Below are 17,051 nucleotides of genomic sequence, written 5' to 3'. Positions count from 1 at the left end.
ATCACAAACTTAGCACCTTAAAACAACACACATAACATATCTCAGTTTCTATGAATCAGGAGTCCAGGCACAGCTTATCTGGATCCTCTTCTCAGGGCCTTACCAGTCTGCAATCAATGAAGGTGATGACTAGGCCTGCATTCTCATCAGGAGACTCAACTAGAGGAGAATATGCTTTCAAACTCATTCAGGTTGTTGGAACAATTGATTTTATTGCTTTGTTGGACTGGGGTCTCTGTTCTGTTACTGGGTGGTGGTGGGGACTGTCTTCAAGTCCTAGGGGCCACCCACAGTTCCTTGATATGTAACCCTTTCCGTATCCAGTTCAAAACATGGCTATTTGTTTCTTCAAGGCCAGCAGGAGAATTTCTTGCTCCAGTCTACTAAGATAGAGTCTTACATGATGTAAAATAAACAAGGGTGTGACAGCCCATCACTTTTACCATATTACCAAATGCAAGTGATGGCTTCTTCCTGTACTCAAAGCAGGCAAGATTATACAAAGGGGTGGCTAATTGGGGGTCACCTTAGTGTGTGTCTTCCATGGGGCCAATTTTCTCCATTCTTCCAAGGACCAGGACATAATCCATAACCACAATCTATGCCCATTCTTTTACAGTCATATCTTTATCATCACCATGTTTTCTAGATTGTATCAGACTTCACTTACCAGGTGTTAAGGTTGAATTGTGTTTGCCAAAAATGTGTGTTGGAGTCCTAAACTCTATACCTATGGATGTAATCCCATTTGGGAATAGGATTTTTTTTGTTAGGTTAATGAGATCATATCAGTGTAAGATATGTTCTGGTTTCATAGCACATAGAGAAAAATCAAAATGATCGAAAATGCAAAAAGTGTAGTGAGATGTCCAATGTGGAGTGCGTATAATATTGCAAAAGCAAAAACCTTGAAGTAGAAAACAATAAGAAAGTAAGATGGAGCCAGATGACATGCTAGTTAAGGAAGCCTTTGGACTGATCTTTTCGTCCCCTTGGCCTTCCAGAACATTCTATATCTAAACTTGCCTCCCCTGTTCCAGGGCACTCTTATCTGAGCTTTCTGCTATCCTAGACTAGGCACAGAAAGGCCAAGGCAAGAAACCAGTACCTATTTTCTACTTTACTCAGTCAGTGACCTTCAAATGGCTAGGATATAGTTTGCATCTTTAGATAGCTGCTTGTGTTAAGTGCTGCAATTGCTTAAGTCGTGATAAGCATCAGTTCTAATGGGGGGCGGGCAGGAATCCTCTGGGATTGTGGTCTATTCTAGGCCATGACTACTCAGTTTTTGGTTCTGTTCTCTTTTAAAGGATGAGAGGAGTTTGCAATTTCAGAACTGAAACATTGGAAGGGAAGGGTAAGAGGAAGGAGGAATTAAAGAAGATTTAGAATAAATTTAGCCTTGTAGTTATTGTCATGGATTGAATTGTGTCCTCCAAAAATATGTGTCAACTTGCCAAGACCATGATTTCCAGTATTGTGTGATCGTCCACTATTTTGTCATCTGATGTGATTTTCCTATGTGTTGTAAATCCTACCTCTATGATGCTAATGAGATAGGATTAGCAGCAGTTCTTTTAAAGCCATCCACTTGTGATATTTCTGTTAGAGCAGCACTAGATGACTAAGACAGTTCTGAAGGCAGAGAAGCAGAGTTTTGCAAAAGGGCTAAGATCAGAATTACCAGGAACTGTATTAAATTCATTGAATTTAGGTCTTTTAGCATATTCATTTAGCACCCCATTTCACATCCCTTTGGGTCAGTGTTAATTTCACATTAGATCTGATCAGCACTTGTATAGGTCTCAGAATCACGAAGACCTCATCCCACCTCAGGGATGCCAGGGCTCTCTCCACATTTCTGTGTAAGGGCCTTATCTGAGACAAATGCTGTCTAAAACTGTGAAGAATCTAACAGCCCCTGGGAAAACCTCAGTCGATGGGGGATAGGAATCAATGACTATTTTCCCAAGTGTTTTGTCCTTTGGAAAGAAAGTTCTGAAAGGTATTCTGTACACTATTAGAGATAGTGGTGGAGCCTTGTCAACATGATCTACAGCAGAGACCTCCATAATACATCCTTATTTCAGGAATTTCTTTCCTTCACTTTCTTCCTACACCATTCCTCATTCTTGCTTTCCAAAAAAACTACCCACATTTCTGATCTTGTCTTAGGTCCTCCTTTCAGAATTACCCAGGAACTGAAAAATACCCTGAGAATTGTTTTCAAGGGTATGATCCCTCTCTAAATGCTCAACATTCCCCGTCTTAATCAGTACAGGAATCTTTTTTTGGAGTTTGCTCATATATTCATCTATGTATCATTGAGTAAATCTTACCACTCATTATTAAAAAAGAATTTAAGGATTGCAGTCATGTCCCAGGGGTGGTCACAGGCAATGAAGAGATAAAGTTTAACAAAGCAGTTATATTCCCTGCCCCCAGGGAAGGTCCAGTGTAGTAGGAAAAAACTAAATTAATAAAATGATGATGCAAATACATCTGAAACGGGAACTAAGATTGATCTTATGAGTAAAAGGTTTAAAGCAATAGGACAATGTAAGATAAAGAGAGGCATTCCTCTTTTACGGATTTGGGATTGAGGGTAGTTGGGGGGACTTTTAGATCAGATATCAGGAATGAATTGGCGTTACATAAATGAAAAGATGTTACGGGGAAGGAGAGGAAAAACACTACAGACTATCACGGTCAAAGGTCTTGAAATGAGTGGAGCCTAACACATTCGAAGAAATAAATATATCACAAGAATGCATAAGTTTAATTGTTTCCTGGAAGTGTTTCACACTGGAACCAAGCTTTTGTGATGTCCTCCAAGCACCATGTAATTCTAATGAATGGTTAATCTCTATTCTAGTTTGGGGGCATGGGACAGAATGCATTCTGGGATTCATATGGCCCACATTTCGTTTTCAATTACATTGATCAACTTTAACTAAATCCAACAAGAACGTGAACCTTCATCCCAGAGAAGCAACTGGGGGTTAGAGCTGAGAATCTTCTTTTCATGTAACGTGGGAAAAGAAGATTCTCAGCTCTAACCCCCAGTTGCTTCTCTGGGATGAAGGTTCACGTTCTTGTTGGATTTAGTTAAAGTTGATCAATTGGGGAGTTTACTGTCACATGGGGGACCCTATACGCTAGCAAGTGTACTATTCTTTATTGTAGATCAACTCTCCACTTGGCTGTGTCATTCGGAGAATGTGCTAGACTCTGAATACTCCACCCTACCCATAATTCCCTCACTTCCTTTTTCAGCACTAAGTGAGTAGGAATGAGAAGTGTACTCTCAACATAGAAAAAAGCCCATTACGTAGCTGTAGTGGATCCTATGGACAATGAATTTAACCCCAAAATCCAGACTGATCATCTTAGTCCCAATAATAGGCATAAGAAAAAATCTAGTCTCGAATTCTCACTAATCCAGAATAACTTCAAGTTTTTTTCAATCAAAGGCCATTGGACTTCGGGCATGGAAATTTTCTTCCCTAAAATTAGCTTCTTTTAATTACATGTCAAGTTACAGGTTAGGTTGACCAGACGTTCAACCACATGTTACAGTCTGATTCCTAAACGACAAAATGTGGAGGGCTTTTCTCTGGAGATTTTTCTTGTTTTTAAAGTGAGACACTCCAAGTTTTCAGATTGTTATTTTGGGTGTGAGAGAGCAAACAGCTCTACGTTTTTTTATAAAAATACTTTGTATTGATTCATCTGTTTTTACCCTGGGTAATTTCCACATTCCACACACCCAGTTTTTTCAAAACACCGAGTGTCTCCAGATTTCTGGAGGACAGACCAGTTTGTCATTCTAGTTTATGCATTTTTCACTGATGTATAATAATCCAATACATAAATCTAACACAAAATACTCTTTTTTTGGTTGGTGGATTTTTGTTGTTTACTGATTTTGGCTTATGAGAACAAAGTTTCTCTCACATTCTTTTTGCATATATCCTGAAGCCCTGTCTCTAGGTGTGGTGTGGGGCAGCTTAGTCATTGCTACGATTCACTTCACCTCAACCAGAAATTTCCAAATTACTCCCTAAATTGACTGATGCAATTTATAACTCATATCTGCAGTTTGTAAACTTCTACTTGCTTCATCCTCCCTCCTACAATTGACATTGAAATACAAACAAAACAGCAACAAGAATGAACGAGTGCTTACTGGCTTAAAATTAACAATCTTATTTATCAGCACCACAGCCCTTAAGGAGAAAGTATCATCACTGCTTAAACAGGAAGACATACAGTCTCACAGACGGGCTGTCACTTGCATGAGGTGGCACAACACAGTGCTGATTTCAGGTGCTGACAATGCAGGGGTAGCCGTACCATGCAGTGCCTGGTGAAGAGAGAGGAGCATGCAGAACCCTCTGGGTGCTGGGGTAGCATTCAGGGCATGCACAGTCCAGGTTGGATGTAAATTTTAGTCCATCGATTCTGTTATTCAACCACATTACCTGAGTCCCAGTACTTTCAGCTGAAGACATGGAGACTTGGAAACTCACATCAGGGATTGTGGAAACTATGAAGAAGACATTTGCAATGGACAATGTCGGAACAGAGCATGAGGCGAAGAGGAGGTTGGGCGCAAAATCTTCATGTTGGATGTGGCATCATGTTGCAAGTGTGTGAGAAGATACGAAAAGACAGCAAAGTGACAGACAAGCAAAACAGGCTCATGGGAGAGGAACCTCCTCCAAGGAGAATTCCCAACCTCCAATCATTGCCTCTTGCACTGGTGATATTGTTTTCTTGTCTTTAGTTCCTCAGTACGAAGTTCACACATCTGAAGGTCCACCTCTTCAGAACCTTCTTCGTCATTAAAAGTTTATGTGTGTGGTTTTGCTGAGGTTCTACTAGCCCCACAGGGTGCATGCAGCTCCATCCTCAGTAAACCTCTTTGTTTCTTCTCTGGCTGTGCAATGCCTGAAATACTAACACACCTAGGGCCACCAGGATCAAGCCAGACAGGCCCATGTGGATGAGAATCATTACTATGAAATCTGGGAGTGGTTGACCTGGGGACAGTGGGACAGAGAGGTCATTGAGGGTCATGACAGGTCACATTCAACACAGCATCCTAGAATGGAGGTTTTGATCTCCATCCCCTTGAACAGGTCATCCCCTGTGTGCGTCCCACTCCCCAAGATGAACATACTAGGTTACTTACCATTTTGGAATCTGGCATCTTCACTGATGGAGTGATGTTAATAGAAGGCTCTGAGAATGAGGAAAGCAGAGAGGATAAAGCGACAAACATCCCAACATTCTCTCTAGGCTCTCTTTTATTATTTCATACTCACGTCAGCATTTTTATCTGCTTTCACAATGAACCCTATCCTGGCTTTGGTGAGATGACATAGCTATGGTGTCTGGTTTCCTTGCATTTATATGTTGTTTCTGGGTCTGATGTCTAGAAGTTCACAAACGAGGGTGACTTTGGTGATCAAGGACAGGCTTCTTTTTCTAATTCAGACCTGGAAACTCATGGTCAGAAGTGAAAAAGGCTTTTTCAGAATTTGAAGTTCCAAGGGGAGGCTGAGAGTAAACAGTCTCAGCTCCTGCCTCCCAGAGGATCCCACCCATAACCCAGATGCCTAGAATAAACACCTCTTGTGTAATCTCTTCTGGCACCTGGATCCTTGAGGGAGTAGTGATGGTTCCTGGGAAATCTGCACTGGGTTGGTGAGGGACAGACCATCACTCTTCTCTATACCATCAACCTTGGTAGCTTACTTCAGGCTCAGACCACTGACTCTCCCTCTCCTCTAAGCATCACAGAGGTAATAACTGCCCCATCCTCACGGTCCCTCTAGGCCTCCTGGCCCTGACCCTAATGTTCACCCTCACACCTGCTCCCCTGGGATTCAGACCCCTCTCCTGAGTATTGGGAACAGTGTTGGTGTGAGTTTAGGAGCTACTCACTGCCCAAGGATGACAGGTACTCACCACCCATGGGGTCAGGACCTGGTGGTGAGGGGCTGGGACACCCAGAGGTTCTGATTCAGAGATGGAGACAACAGGAGGAGAATGAGTATGGGTGCCTCTGTCTTCTCTAAGCAAGATTCCCTGTAGGTTCATCCACAACTTATTTCAGCCTGCTCTCTTCCTTCAACCCTGTTTGAGAATTCAGGGAAAGGATGCTGAGGGGTGGGTTGTCCTGGTCTATGTCCACCCTCTCATGGACTGGATCCTCTTCTTGTGAAACTTCACTCTGTACTCCCCTTATTTCCAACATTTCCTAGGACTTTCCTGAGGACAGTACCCTGAACTGACCATCAGTTCAGGGAGGACAGAAGCTGGGCTGCTCACCTGAAACCATGAGCTCCAGAGAGTCACTGGGTTGTGACAACAGGTAGGGAGAGGTACTGTGTGAACCACAGCACCTGTAGCTTCCCTGGTGTGCTGAAGTCACAGGGCTTATTGTGAAGATGGCCTGGTTCAGCCCAACTGACACCTGGGATCTGAGAAATGGGGGGGGGGGGCGGGGATTAACTTCCCCCTCCTTGGACAGAAGGTAAGTGTCCACTGGGCTCTCTGACTCACACCACAGGGTCACATTCTTTCCTGAGGGACCTGGCTGTGCCCAGAGGGAGAGTTTGCAAGGAATCTGTCCTAGAGAGAAGAAGAAAGAGTGAGTAGCTGCCCCTACCTCCACCTTGGTTCTGTGCTGAGAATTCACAGGTCCTCACTCTGAGGACCCATCCATTCTAGTTTGTCGCTATTATCTCTGACTTCCTCACTCTCCACCTTCCTTTCCTGTCCTTCTTTTTCTGCCTAGCTGGTGACTCCACACACATTCCTACCCCCTGACCATCACATCAGGGGCTGCCAGGCAGGGTCTATTCAGAGTCACAACACTTGGGACCAGGACTTCCAGGAAGTCATTGGGGGCCAACCACTTTTGGGAGAGGTTATACCCACCTTAGCATCTGTACTGACCCCCATGGGCATGGCTCACACAGCCCAGGGGGATGTTGGCCTGAGAGAGCTCAGCCTAGGGCTGCCAGCCAAGGAGTTGGAGAAGTTCACCTGTCCCCTCCTTGGACAGAGCAAATCTGTTGTATCTGAAGTCAGAGCTACAGTGAAAGATCAGGCTCTCTCCAGGGACCATGATGGGGCCCTGCTGGGTCTGGAGGGAGGGCTTCCTATACAGTCCTAGGACAGAAAGACAAGCAGGGGACCTGAAGGGACAGGTTCCTCCCAAATACCTCCCTTCCCTCATCTTGGGCCTCAACGATTTCCTGTCGGTCACACTCTGAGTTTCTGGCCCAGGATCTCTATGCTGCCCTCACTGTACCTTCCCTCCTGGGGCTCCCCAGCAACAAGACTCCCCATAACTTCCCTGAGGCCTCAAAGTGTTTTTTGTCAGGATTGGGCTTCCTCACCTGGGACCAGGAGCTTCAGGGTGTCACTGGATTGAGACCACACATGCGGATTGGTCCGAAATAGCCATAGCATCTGAATGTCCACCTGTGGTTGGGGGTCATGGGGCCCACAGGGAACAAGGCGTGAGAATGCCTACTGGAATGTGGCTGTGAGTCTAGGGTCCAGGAGCGCTTGTGTTCTCCTTCCTTATAGAAAAGGAATCTGTCATACCCCTGCCATGAGCCACAGTGGAGGATCACGTTTCCTCTCGTGGTTACCACAGGGCTTGGAAGGGCTAACAGGGTGGGTTTTCTGTAGGCTCCTAGGAAAGAAGGAGGCAGATGTGTTCAACTGGGGCTCATACTTCCATCCTTATCACCCATGGCTGGGCTGTGAGAGCAGACCTCTTCCCTGATGGCCAGAGCCTGAGGCTGACCTTGAGTGTCCTCTCACCTGTCACCACCACCTCTAGGATGTTACTGAGTGCTGACTGGACACTGTGGCTGTGATAGAAACAGCAATATCGCCCTGTATAGTTGTTTGTCATGACTTGAATGGGGAACTTGGTTTTTTTTCTGGGCTCCAGTGGATTCTGTCCGACCCAGGGCATTGAGCTTTCTTCTTTTACCAGATAGTACTTCACAGCCTCCATGCTTCCCTGACACCAGACGGTCATGGGCTTCCCCCAGGTGATCATGCAGCCTGGTTCAGGCCAGATGATGGGTTTTGGAAGAGTCCCTGGAAAGATAGCAGAGGCTGGATTTTAATGGGCTTATTCACATAAACCCAGTTCCCTCCATTCTCACCCACGAGGTGCCTTTGAAACTCATCATTATTCCAGGACAAGGACCTGGGAAACCTGGGAAAGACTCACTTGGCTTCACTTGAATCCTCCTCTCCCCCCAACCCAGACTCAGCACTGGAAGAGAGATCCCAGTAAGATGTCCCTGATGCCTAGGCAGATCCTCTCCCCCCCTTCTATCTCCAGATGCCTTGGGTCAGACAAGGTCTGGCCTGAGCCCGGGACCCCTCCCACACCAGTGTTCCCTTCTCCCTCCTTGAATCTCATGAAGGCAGAGCAGGGAAGTTAGGATGGCAGTCATGGCGTCTCCCCCCACTGTATTTATCTGTGCAGATGAGACCACGGCTCTCAGCAGAACACACAGACACACAGGATGTGGCCCGCTGGGGGATGTGTCATGTCAGCAGCCCTATAAGGGGAACAGCCCTTCCCAGCACCCTGGCTCTCCTTTCCCCAGGGCTGGGATTAAGTGGGCACTAGGCTCTCTGGAGATATTTCAAATAGAAATGAGGTTTCTCCTGACCCTGGTGCTGTCTGTCTGATCTTCACCCATCTCAAAAGGGCTGGGTGTAGCAGTCAATAGATCTTGGTGCCAATCCTGAGTCACCCCTCCCAGGCTGAATGTGACCAAGGCGACGTCACCTCCCTTCTCAGAGACTATTCAAAAAATGACATCTCTACTCCCTCAGCTTGTTGTGCAACCTGTAATTATTGGGCCATTATCTTTGCCTGTCATCACGCCAGTCCCTGGAGATTTTGCAGGAAGACATATTCATACTCTGCCCTGTAGAGCTCAGGTTCACAGAGACAAAGGTCAATAGCTAACTATACGGTTAAAGTCTAGTTACGCCGTGACTGTGAGTACAAAAAGAAATATAGAGAAATGTATGAAGAAACCATGATCCTTCCTCCTGCCCTCACACAGAAGTTTTTTTTTTTTTCCCCCTATTAGAAAGACCCCATCATGGACCTCTTTTTTTCTTATTTACAGCATCTTTACCCCCATGTTCCTGGGAACGAACCTCTAAGGTTTTTCTGTCTCCTCCATGCTTCTTGTGTCCTTGGGCAGAATTTTCCTTTCATACTGTGGTTCTGTCTTTGAGTTTCAGGGAATGGTGAGTTGTGTTTGAGCTCTGATTTGAGAGTACAATTTGATTTTTATTTAATTTTGAGCCTCTCATTCCCTTTCTGTAAGATCTTGAGCAGCAATGTCCCTCCTCTGAGACTCTTTTTCCTCTTGGAGTGTGTTGTAATGAAGCCCACTCCTCAGAGTGGTTGTGGGAGTTAGTGATGCCTGGATATGAAGAGGCTCAATCCTTGTTAATTTCCAGACCAGTTAAAGACACGAGGGATCGGGACCCAAGAGGATCATGGTGTCAGGCTCCACCGTCAAAGTGGAGGATGGTCGTGCTGCCCAAGAACTGTCTTCTGAACATCAAGAAAAGCTCCATATAATAGTTCTGAAATATCCAGAATATCACAGACATGCATAAAAATAGAAATGAAAGTTCCCACAATGTAGAGGGAACCACAGCAAAGAACTAAGGCCAAAGATGATAAGTCACTGGTACCTGAAACCTGTGAGGGGTCATTAGGGCAGAGGCTCCACCTCTGTGTGGACAGAGAAGAGGAAGACCTGGGCTTTCGGGGGCTGAGAGAGGTCTGGGCCCCCAGGTAAGGTGGGAAGGTGTGGCACCCCCTTTCTCATGTTTGCTGGCAGGCATCAAAATATCTCTGCTCACTGACCAAGACCAAGGCCAGCAATGAGCTTAAATAGACAGTTAAGATACATTGACTATAGAATGAGATGGGCCAGCATTTATCTCCTGTGAGATCAGAGTTGAAAGAGTGAGAATAATGTCTGACAACAGACCAAGATATAATTGATTTAACACTTATAGGGACAAAAGCAGACAAACCATGAGCTAGGGTGCATAAATTTCCAAATAAAACTTGTATCTTGACCCTTCATGATAAAGTAAGGAAGCTCAAGTTTAAACTTTAAAAAATAATCCTAAAATTACTTTGTGGTGAAAAAGGAATTTATCCTCAACAGAATGACAGACTTGTTGGAACCAGACTCCCAAAGCAAATATAGGTCCCAGGAGATACTGGAAAGATATCGACAAGGAATTAATTGTGAGTATAGAATTCTATACTGAGACAAATATTTATTAAGGGTCAATAATTTAACATTGTCCTGGAGATGCCAGACAGTGCAATATGGCTAGGCAAAGAAAAAAAATGCATAAGGATTGATAAAGAATAAATAAAATAAATTTATTCTCAGATTACACACGACTTACATAGAAGGTAATGAGTCTACAATGAAGCTATTGTAATAAGTGAGTATAGTAAGTTTGCAGGATACAAAGTTAGTAATAAAAAAATTGAATTCTATATTGTAACAACACAATTGCAAGTTGTAATAATAACATAATTAATAATCCGCGAGGCCTTGGAGGAGGCAGGCGTCCTGTTGCTGCGAGCCCGCCCGGGACCCCCCGCCGCACCTGGGCCTGCTGGGTCGGGGCTGGGGCCAGGGCAGGGCCGGAGCCAGGCTGCGCTCTCCCGCCGCCGCCTTACCTGGCCGCTGGGCGCATTCGCGTCCGCAGCGACCCACGCCACTTCCCACGCCTGTGCGCGCGCCTGGGCTGCTCGCCGGACATCTGGGCGCTGCACGACTGGAGCGCCTGGCTGCCACCGCTCGTGCGCCCCGGCGGCCCTCGCTTGGACAGGGCCTTCCTTCCGTGCTGCCTGAGCTAACCGCTGGCCGCGGGTCCGGACGTGGCCAGGGTGGTGGGCTGCTAGTGGTCATCTCCGTCAGAAGCAACTGAAAGGTTCCTATCAAAAGCAATTTGGTTGGCACCCTTACAGTTCTACCAAATAAGAAGACTAGAAAATTTGGCCTCTCTTTCAGACTTGCACAAATTGTGTTTGCATCGCGCCTTAGAAGGGAGGGAAGGATGGCTGCCGAGCACATTATTAACTGCTGATGGGGCACTCCAGCTTTTACCGGGAGCTGCAGTGTACTGGGAAGATTCAGACACTTTAGAAAATAATGTATCCACTGAGAAAAAATTGAAGACGTCATGAAGGAGGGCAAGAAATTTCACTGAGTAGTGATGTGTGATCGCCATCTTTGTAATATCCGCGTGACTGTTCAAAGTATAAACATGTTTATCCTAAGCCCTTTGTAAGTAGGTAAGAGCCATATGTAGGGTATTGCTTCTTTGGAAGATGGCCTAGTTGAAGTAGTCCTAATGAATGAGGGTTGACTAAACTTGCTTGAAATTTAAGGAACCTTGTGCTTGTAAAAGTTATAGAACATTGTTATGTCAAGTGCATTACTGAACTCTCTTGCTTATTTTATTCCTTAAACCTTACAGTGTGCCACAACTATAAGGTATTAATGATCTTGTTACCAAAATGAGAAAAAGATTTCACAAGGGTTTCTACTATGGCAAAAGTTTAAATAAGATGTTCTGCTGTCATTTTTCTCCCAGTTGTTCAATGTGTTAGCACTGGTCCAGTGCCTAGAAGGTTGATTCATCAGTTCCTTAGGCTTTCTGCTGGAATTGGGTGACATATCAGATGGGGAACAGTAGACTGAGACAAACTTCAAGTGGTAATGTCATTATTTTCATGCTGTGTCTTTAGCTTTGATGATTAAGTACAATTCCATTTAAAACCAAATATAACATGTTGCGAGGGAAGCCTATGTATGACTCAATATGTCAAGTCATGTGTGAGAGTCACAGAAATAATTCTTATTTATGTACAAGCTCTGAAGATTCCAGCCTCTCTGAAAAAAATCATTCACAGATGTACTGTAGATGACTAAAAGATTAAAACAAAAGCTTTTGAAGTAGAAGCGTGTGGTTTCAGAGCCTACAGAGAGCAAATTAAAATTATTGCAAATGGAAGAAGTGTAGTGAGATGTCCAATTTGGAGTGCACATAATACTGCAAAAACAAAAATCCTGAAGTAGAAAACAATTAAAAAAAAAAAAGCATAAGAACAAGTCATTCTTTTGAGGATGGGTTTTCCAGAAGTTTCTTTAAGAGCTGATGGAACCAGATGACATACTAGTTAAGGAAGCCCTTTGGTTTTAGCCTTTTGTTCCCTCAGCCTTCTAGAGCATTCTATATCAAAACTCCTTTGCTCCAGGACACTCTTATCTGAGTGCTCTGCTGTGTCAGACTATGCACAGAAAGCTCTAGGCAAGAAATCAATGCCCCTTTCCTACTTCACTCAGTCAGTGACCTTCAAATGGCTATAAGATATAGTCTGCGTCTTTAGATAGTTGCTGTGTTGAGTGTTTCAATTGCCCAACTCTTAATAAACATCAGTTCTAATGGGGTGTAGGCTGGAATCATCTGGAATGGTAGTCTGTTCTAGGCCATGACTACTCAGTTTTTGGTTCTGTTCTCCTTAAAAGGGTGACCGGAGATTCTAATTTCAGAATTGAAACATTGGTAGGAGAAAGAGGAAGAGGGAACAGAGATTATAGAAGATGTAGAATAAACTTAGTTTTATGGTTCTGAAGGCAGAGATACAGAGTTTTGCAGAAAGGCTAGGAATCAAATAGCCAGAAACTGTATTAAATGCACTGAATTTAATAGTTTAATACTGGTTTTTTAGCATATGCATTTAGCATCCATTTCACATCCCTTTGGGTCACCACTGATATCACATTCGATATGATTGACGCTTCTGTAGGTCTCAGGATTATGCAGACTGTCTCCCACTTCAAGGATACCATGTGTCTCCCCATATTTCTGTGTAAGGATCTTATCGGAAACAAGTGTAGCTCAAAACTGTGAAGAATCTAGCAATCCCCAGGAGAACCTAAATGAATAGAGGATGTAAGCGAATGGCTATATACCCATGTGTCTTGTTCTTTTTAAGGAAATTTCTGGATAGTATTCTGTACACTATTACAGATGCTGGTGGAGGCTTGTCCACATGACCTACAGCAGAGATAACTCGGTAATTTTTCCTGCACGCATGTCCTCGTCTTAGGTCCTGCTTTTGGAATAGCAGAGAACTGAAACTGTCGTGAGATTTGTGTTCATGGATACGATCCCTTCTGTAACTCCTCAACATTCCCAACCCTAACTATTCTAGGAGTCTTTTTTGAGTTTTGCTCGTTTATTCATCTACTCATCATTGAGTAAATCTTACCGGTCTTTATTGCAAAGGAATTTAAGCATTTCAATCACGTCCCAGTGGTGGTCGCGGGAAATGAAGAGATAAAGCTGAGAAAGCAGTTATATTCCCTGCCCTCAGGGAAGGTCCGGTGTAGTAGGAAAAAACTACATTAATAAAATGATCACACAAATACATCTAAAATTGGAACTAAGATGGACCTTATGAATTAAAAGTTTAAAGCAATAGGACAACAAAAGATAAAGACAGACATAAACTATTTTATGAATTTGGGATTGAGGGTATTTGGGGGGAATTTTAGATCAGGTGTCAGGAATGAATTGGCATTGCATAAATAAAGAGATGTTATGCGGAAGGAGAGGAAAAGCATTACAGACTGTCATGGGCCAAGATCTTGAAATGAGTGAAGCCTAACACATTAGAAGAAATAAATATATCACGGGAGTGTTTAAGTCCAATTGATTCCTGGAAGTGTTTCATACTGGAACTGAGCCTTTGTGACATGCTCAAAGCACTACTTAATTGGAATGAATGGTTAATCTCTCTTCTGATTTGGTGGCATATTCTGGGATTCATATGACCCACATTTCATTTTCAATTACATATCATGTAACGTGGGAAAAGGAAATTCTCAGCTCTAATCCCCAGTTGCTTCTCTGGGATGGGGGTTCACGTTTTTGTTGGATTTAGTTAAAGCCGATCAGTTCGGGAGTTTACTGTTATATGGGGGGGCCCCATACGCCAGCATGTGTACTATTCTTTACTGTAGATCAACTATCCACTTGGCTGTGTCATTCGGAGCATGTGCTAGACTCTGAATACTCCACCCTACCCATAACTCCCTCACTTCCTTTCTCAGCACTACTAAGCGAGTGGGCATGAGAAGTATACTCTCAACATAGACTAAAGCCCTTGCCTGATCCACAACCATTGCTTAGCTGTAGTGGATCCTATGGACAGTGGACTTAACCCCAGAATTCAGATTGATCATCTTAACCCCAATTAAAGGCATGAGAAAAGACTTAGTCTTGAATGTTCTCTAACCCAGAATGACTTCATTCCAAGCTTTTTTTCAATCAAAGGCCATTAGACTTAAGACGGGGGAAAATTTTTCCCTAAAATTTAGCTTTTCTTATTTACATGTCAAATTACAGACTAGGTGGACCAGATTTTCAAGCAGATGTTCCAGTCGGATTTCTAAAGGACAATACGTGGAGGGCTTTTCTCTGGAGCTTTTTCCTGTTTTTAAAGTGAGACACTCCAAGTTTTCAGATTCTTATTTTGGATGTGGGAGAGCAATGAGTTCTACATTTTTATAAAAAGACTTTCTATTGATCCGGCTGTTTTAATCTGGGTAATTTCCATATTCCACACACCCACTGATTCCAAAGCACTGAGTGTCTCCAGATTTGTGGAGGACGGATCAGTCTGTAGTTCTAGTTTATGCATTTTTCACCGATGTATCATATTCTGATACATAAATCTAACACTAAATATCTATTCCTTTTTTGTTCATGGGTTTTTCGTTTGTTTGTTTACAGATTTTGGCTTATGGGAACAAAGTTCCTCTCATATTTCTTGTGCATATATCCCGGGGCCGTATCTCTAGGTGTGATGTGGGTCGCCTTAGTCATAGCTATATTTCTCTTAGCCTTAACCAGAAAATTACAAATTACTCCCTAAACTGGCTGGAGCAGTTTATAACTCTTACCAGCAGTGTGTAAAATTCTACTTGCTCCATCCTTTCTCCAACTATTGACATTGAAATACAAACAAACAAAACAGCAATAACAGCAAACTGGTGCCTATTGTCTTAGAATTAACAATCTTCTTTGATCAGCATCACAGCCCTTAAGGAACCAGTATCATGACTGGTTACACAGGAAGACACAGAGGGTCACAGATGGGCTGTCACTTGCATGAGATCGCACAACACAGTGCTGATTTCAGGTGCTGATGATGTGGGAGTAGCCATACCATGCAGCACCTGGTGAAGAGAGAGGACAATGCAGAACCCTCTGGGTGTTGGGGTAGCATTCTGGGCGTGCACAGTCCAGGTTGGGTGTTAATTTTAGTCCACTCTTTCAGTTATTCAACCACATTACCTAAATCTCTGTACTTGTAGCTGAAGACACGAAAACTTGGCAACTCACATCAGGAAATGCAGAAATTATGAAGAAGACATTTGCAATACATACTGTTGGAATAGAGCATAAAGCAAAGTGGAAGTATAGGCACGAAGTCTTCATGTCAGATGTAGCATCCTGTTGCAAGCTGCAAGTCTGTGAGAAGAAGATGTAAGAAGACAGCAAAGTGAAGGACAAGCAAACCAGGTTCATGGGAGAGGAGCCTCCTCCCAGGAGCTTTCCCAACCTCCAGTCACCAGTCATTGCATCCTGCACTGACAATATTGTTTTCTTGTCTTTAGATCCTTAGCACAAAGTTCACACATTTGAAGCCCCATCTCTTCAGAACCTTCGTCATCACCAAAACTTTATGTGTGTGGTTTTTCTGAGGCTCTACCAGCCCCACAGGGTGCATGCAACTCCTTCCTCAATTAACCTCTTAGTTTCTTCTCTGGCTGTGCCATGCCCAAAATACTAACACCCCGAGGGCCACCAGGATCAAGCCAGACAGGTCCATGTGGATGAGAATCGCTACTATGAAATCTGGGAGTGGTTGACCTGGGGACAATGACACACAGAGAGATAGGTCATTGAGGGTCATGACAGGTCACATTCAACACAACATCCTAGAATGGAGGTTTCGATCTCCATCCCCTTGAATAGGTCATGTGCCCTGTGTGCATCCCACCCTCCAAGCTGAACATACTAGGCTACTAACCATTCTTGGACCCTGGAATCTTCAGTAATGGGATGATGTTAACAGGAGGCTCTGAGAATGAGGAAAGCAGAGAGAATAAGGAGACAAAGCATCTCAGCCCAATATTCCCTCTAGGTTCTGTTTTATTTTCTCCCTATTCATGTCAGCACTTTTATCTGCTTTCACAATGAACCCTTCTCTAGCTTAGGCAGATGGCATCCCTCTAGTGTCTGGTTTCCTTGCATTTATACATTGTTTCTGAGTCAGAAGCCCAGAAGGTCACAAATGAGAGTGACTTTTGTGATAAATGACAGGTTTTTTTCTCTAATTCAGATGTGGAAACTCATGGTCAGAACTGAAAAAGACATTTTCAGAATGTCAACTTCCAAGGAGAGGCTGAGGGAAAACGATCTTAGCTCCTGCCTCCCAGGGAATCTCCACCATAACCCAGACACCTAGAATAAGCAACTCCTTTTTCATCTCACCTGGCACCTGGTTCCCTGTGGGGGGAGTGGTGGCTCCTGGGAAATCTGCACTGGGAGGGGTGAGGGACAAATCACCACTCTTCTCTACACCATCAACCTTGGTCCCTCCTTCAGGCTCTGGCCATTGGCTCTCCCTCTCCTGTGACCATCACAGAGGTAACAAGTGCACCATCCTCATACTCCCTGGAGGCCACCTGGCCCTGACCCTAATGTTTACCTTCATACCTACCCCTCTGGAACAGATCCCTTCCATGATTATTGTGAACAAGATTGTGGTTAGTTTAGAAGCTTCTCATGGCGAGACATTGGCTGTTACTCACCACCCATGGGGTCAAGACCTGGTGGTGAGGAGCTGGGACACTCAGAAGTTCTGA

General features: G+C 44.0%; 1 protein-coding gene and 1 pseudogene across 1 annotated transcript; one reads left to right on the top strand and one right to left on the bottom strand.

Annotated features, from left to right (window-relative positions):
- Positions 1-4,352: 4,352 nt before the first annotated feature.
- Positions 4,353-8,047, bottom strand: LOC100667291 (leukocyte immunoglobulin-like receptor subfamily A member 6). Its single transcript, XM_064293184.1, has 4 exons — positions 8,024-8,047; positions 7,416-7,500; positions 6,322-6,714; positions 4,353-5,045 (listed from the first exon to the last, which is right to left on the bottom strand). The coding sequence occupies exons 1-4, from the start codon at positions 8,045-8,047 to the stop codon at positions 4,915-4,917; spliced, it is 633 nt and encodes a 210-aa protein (XP_064149254.1). The 3' UTR covers positions 4,353-4,914.
- Positions 8,048-9,750: 1,703 nt separating this feature from the next.
- Positions 9,751-11,405, top strand: LOC100667003 (acyl-coenzyme A diphosphatase NUDT19-like; annotated as a pseudogene).
- Positions 11,406-17,051: the final 5,646 nt, after the last annotated feature.

The sequence above is a fragment of the Loxodonta africana genome, chromosome 11, assembly GCF_030014295.1.
Source record: "Loxodonta africana isolate mLoxAfr1 chromosome 11, mLoxAfr1.hap2, whole genome shotgun sequence".
Classification (NCBI taxonomy): domain Eukaryota; kingdom Metazoa; phylum Chordata; class Mammalia; order Proboscidea; family Elephantidae; genus Loxodonta; species Loxodonta africana.
This window is presented reverse-complemented; position numbering and strand designations above follow the sequence as displayed.

Excerpts from the sequence above, each read along its gene's own strand:
- LOC100667291 (XM_064293184.1), bottom strand. The coding sequence starts at position 8,047 with ATGGAGGCTGTGAAGTACTATCTG. Across the intron at positions 7,501-8,023 it reads AGGCTGTGAAGTACTATCTG|GTGGACATTCAGATGCTATG; the intron begins GTAAAAGAAGAA and ends CCCCAACCACAG. Across the intron at positions 6,715-7,415 it reads CCTGAAGCTCCTGGTCCCAG|GACCTGTGAATTCTCAGCAC; the intron begins GTGAGGAAGCCC and ends CCTCAGAGTGAG.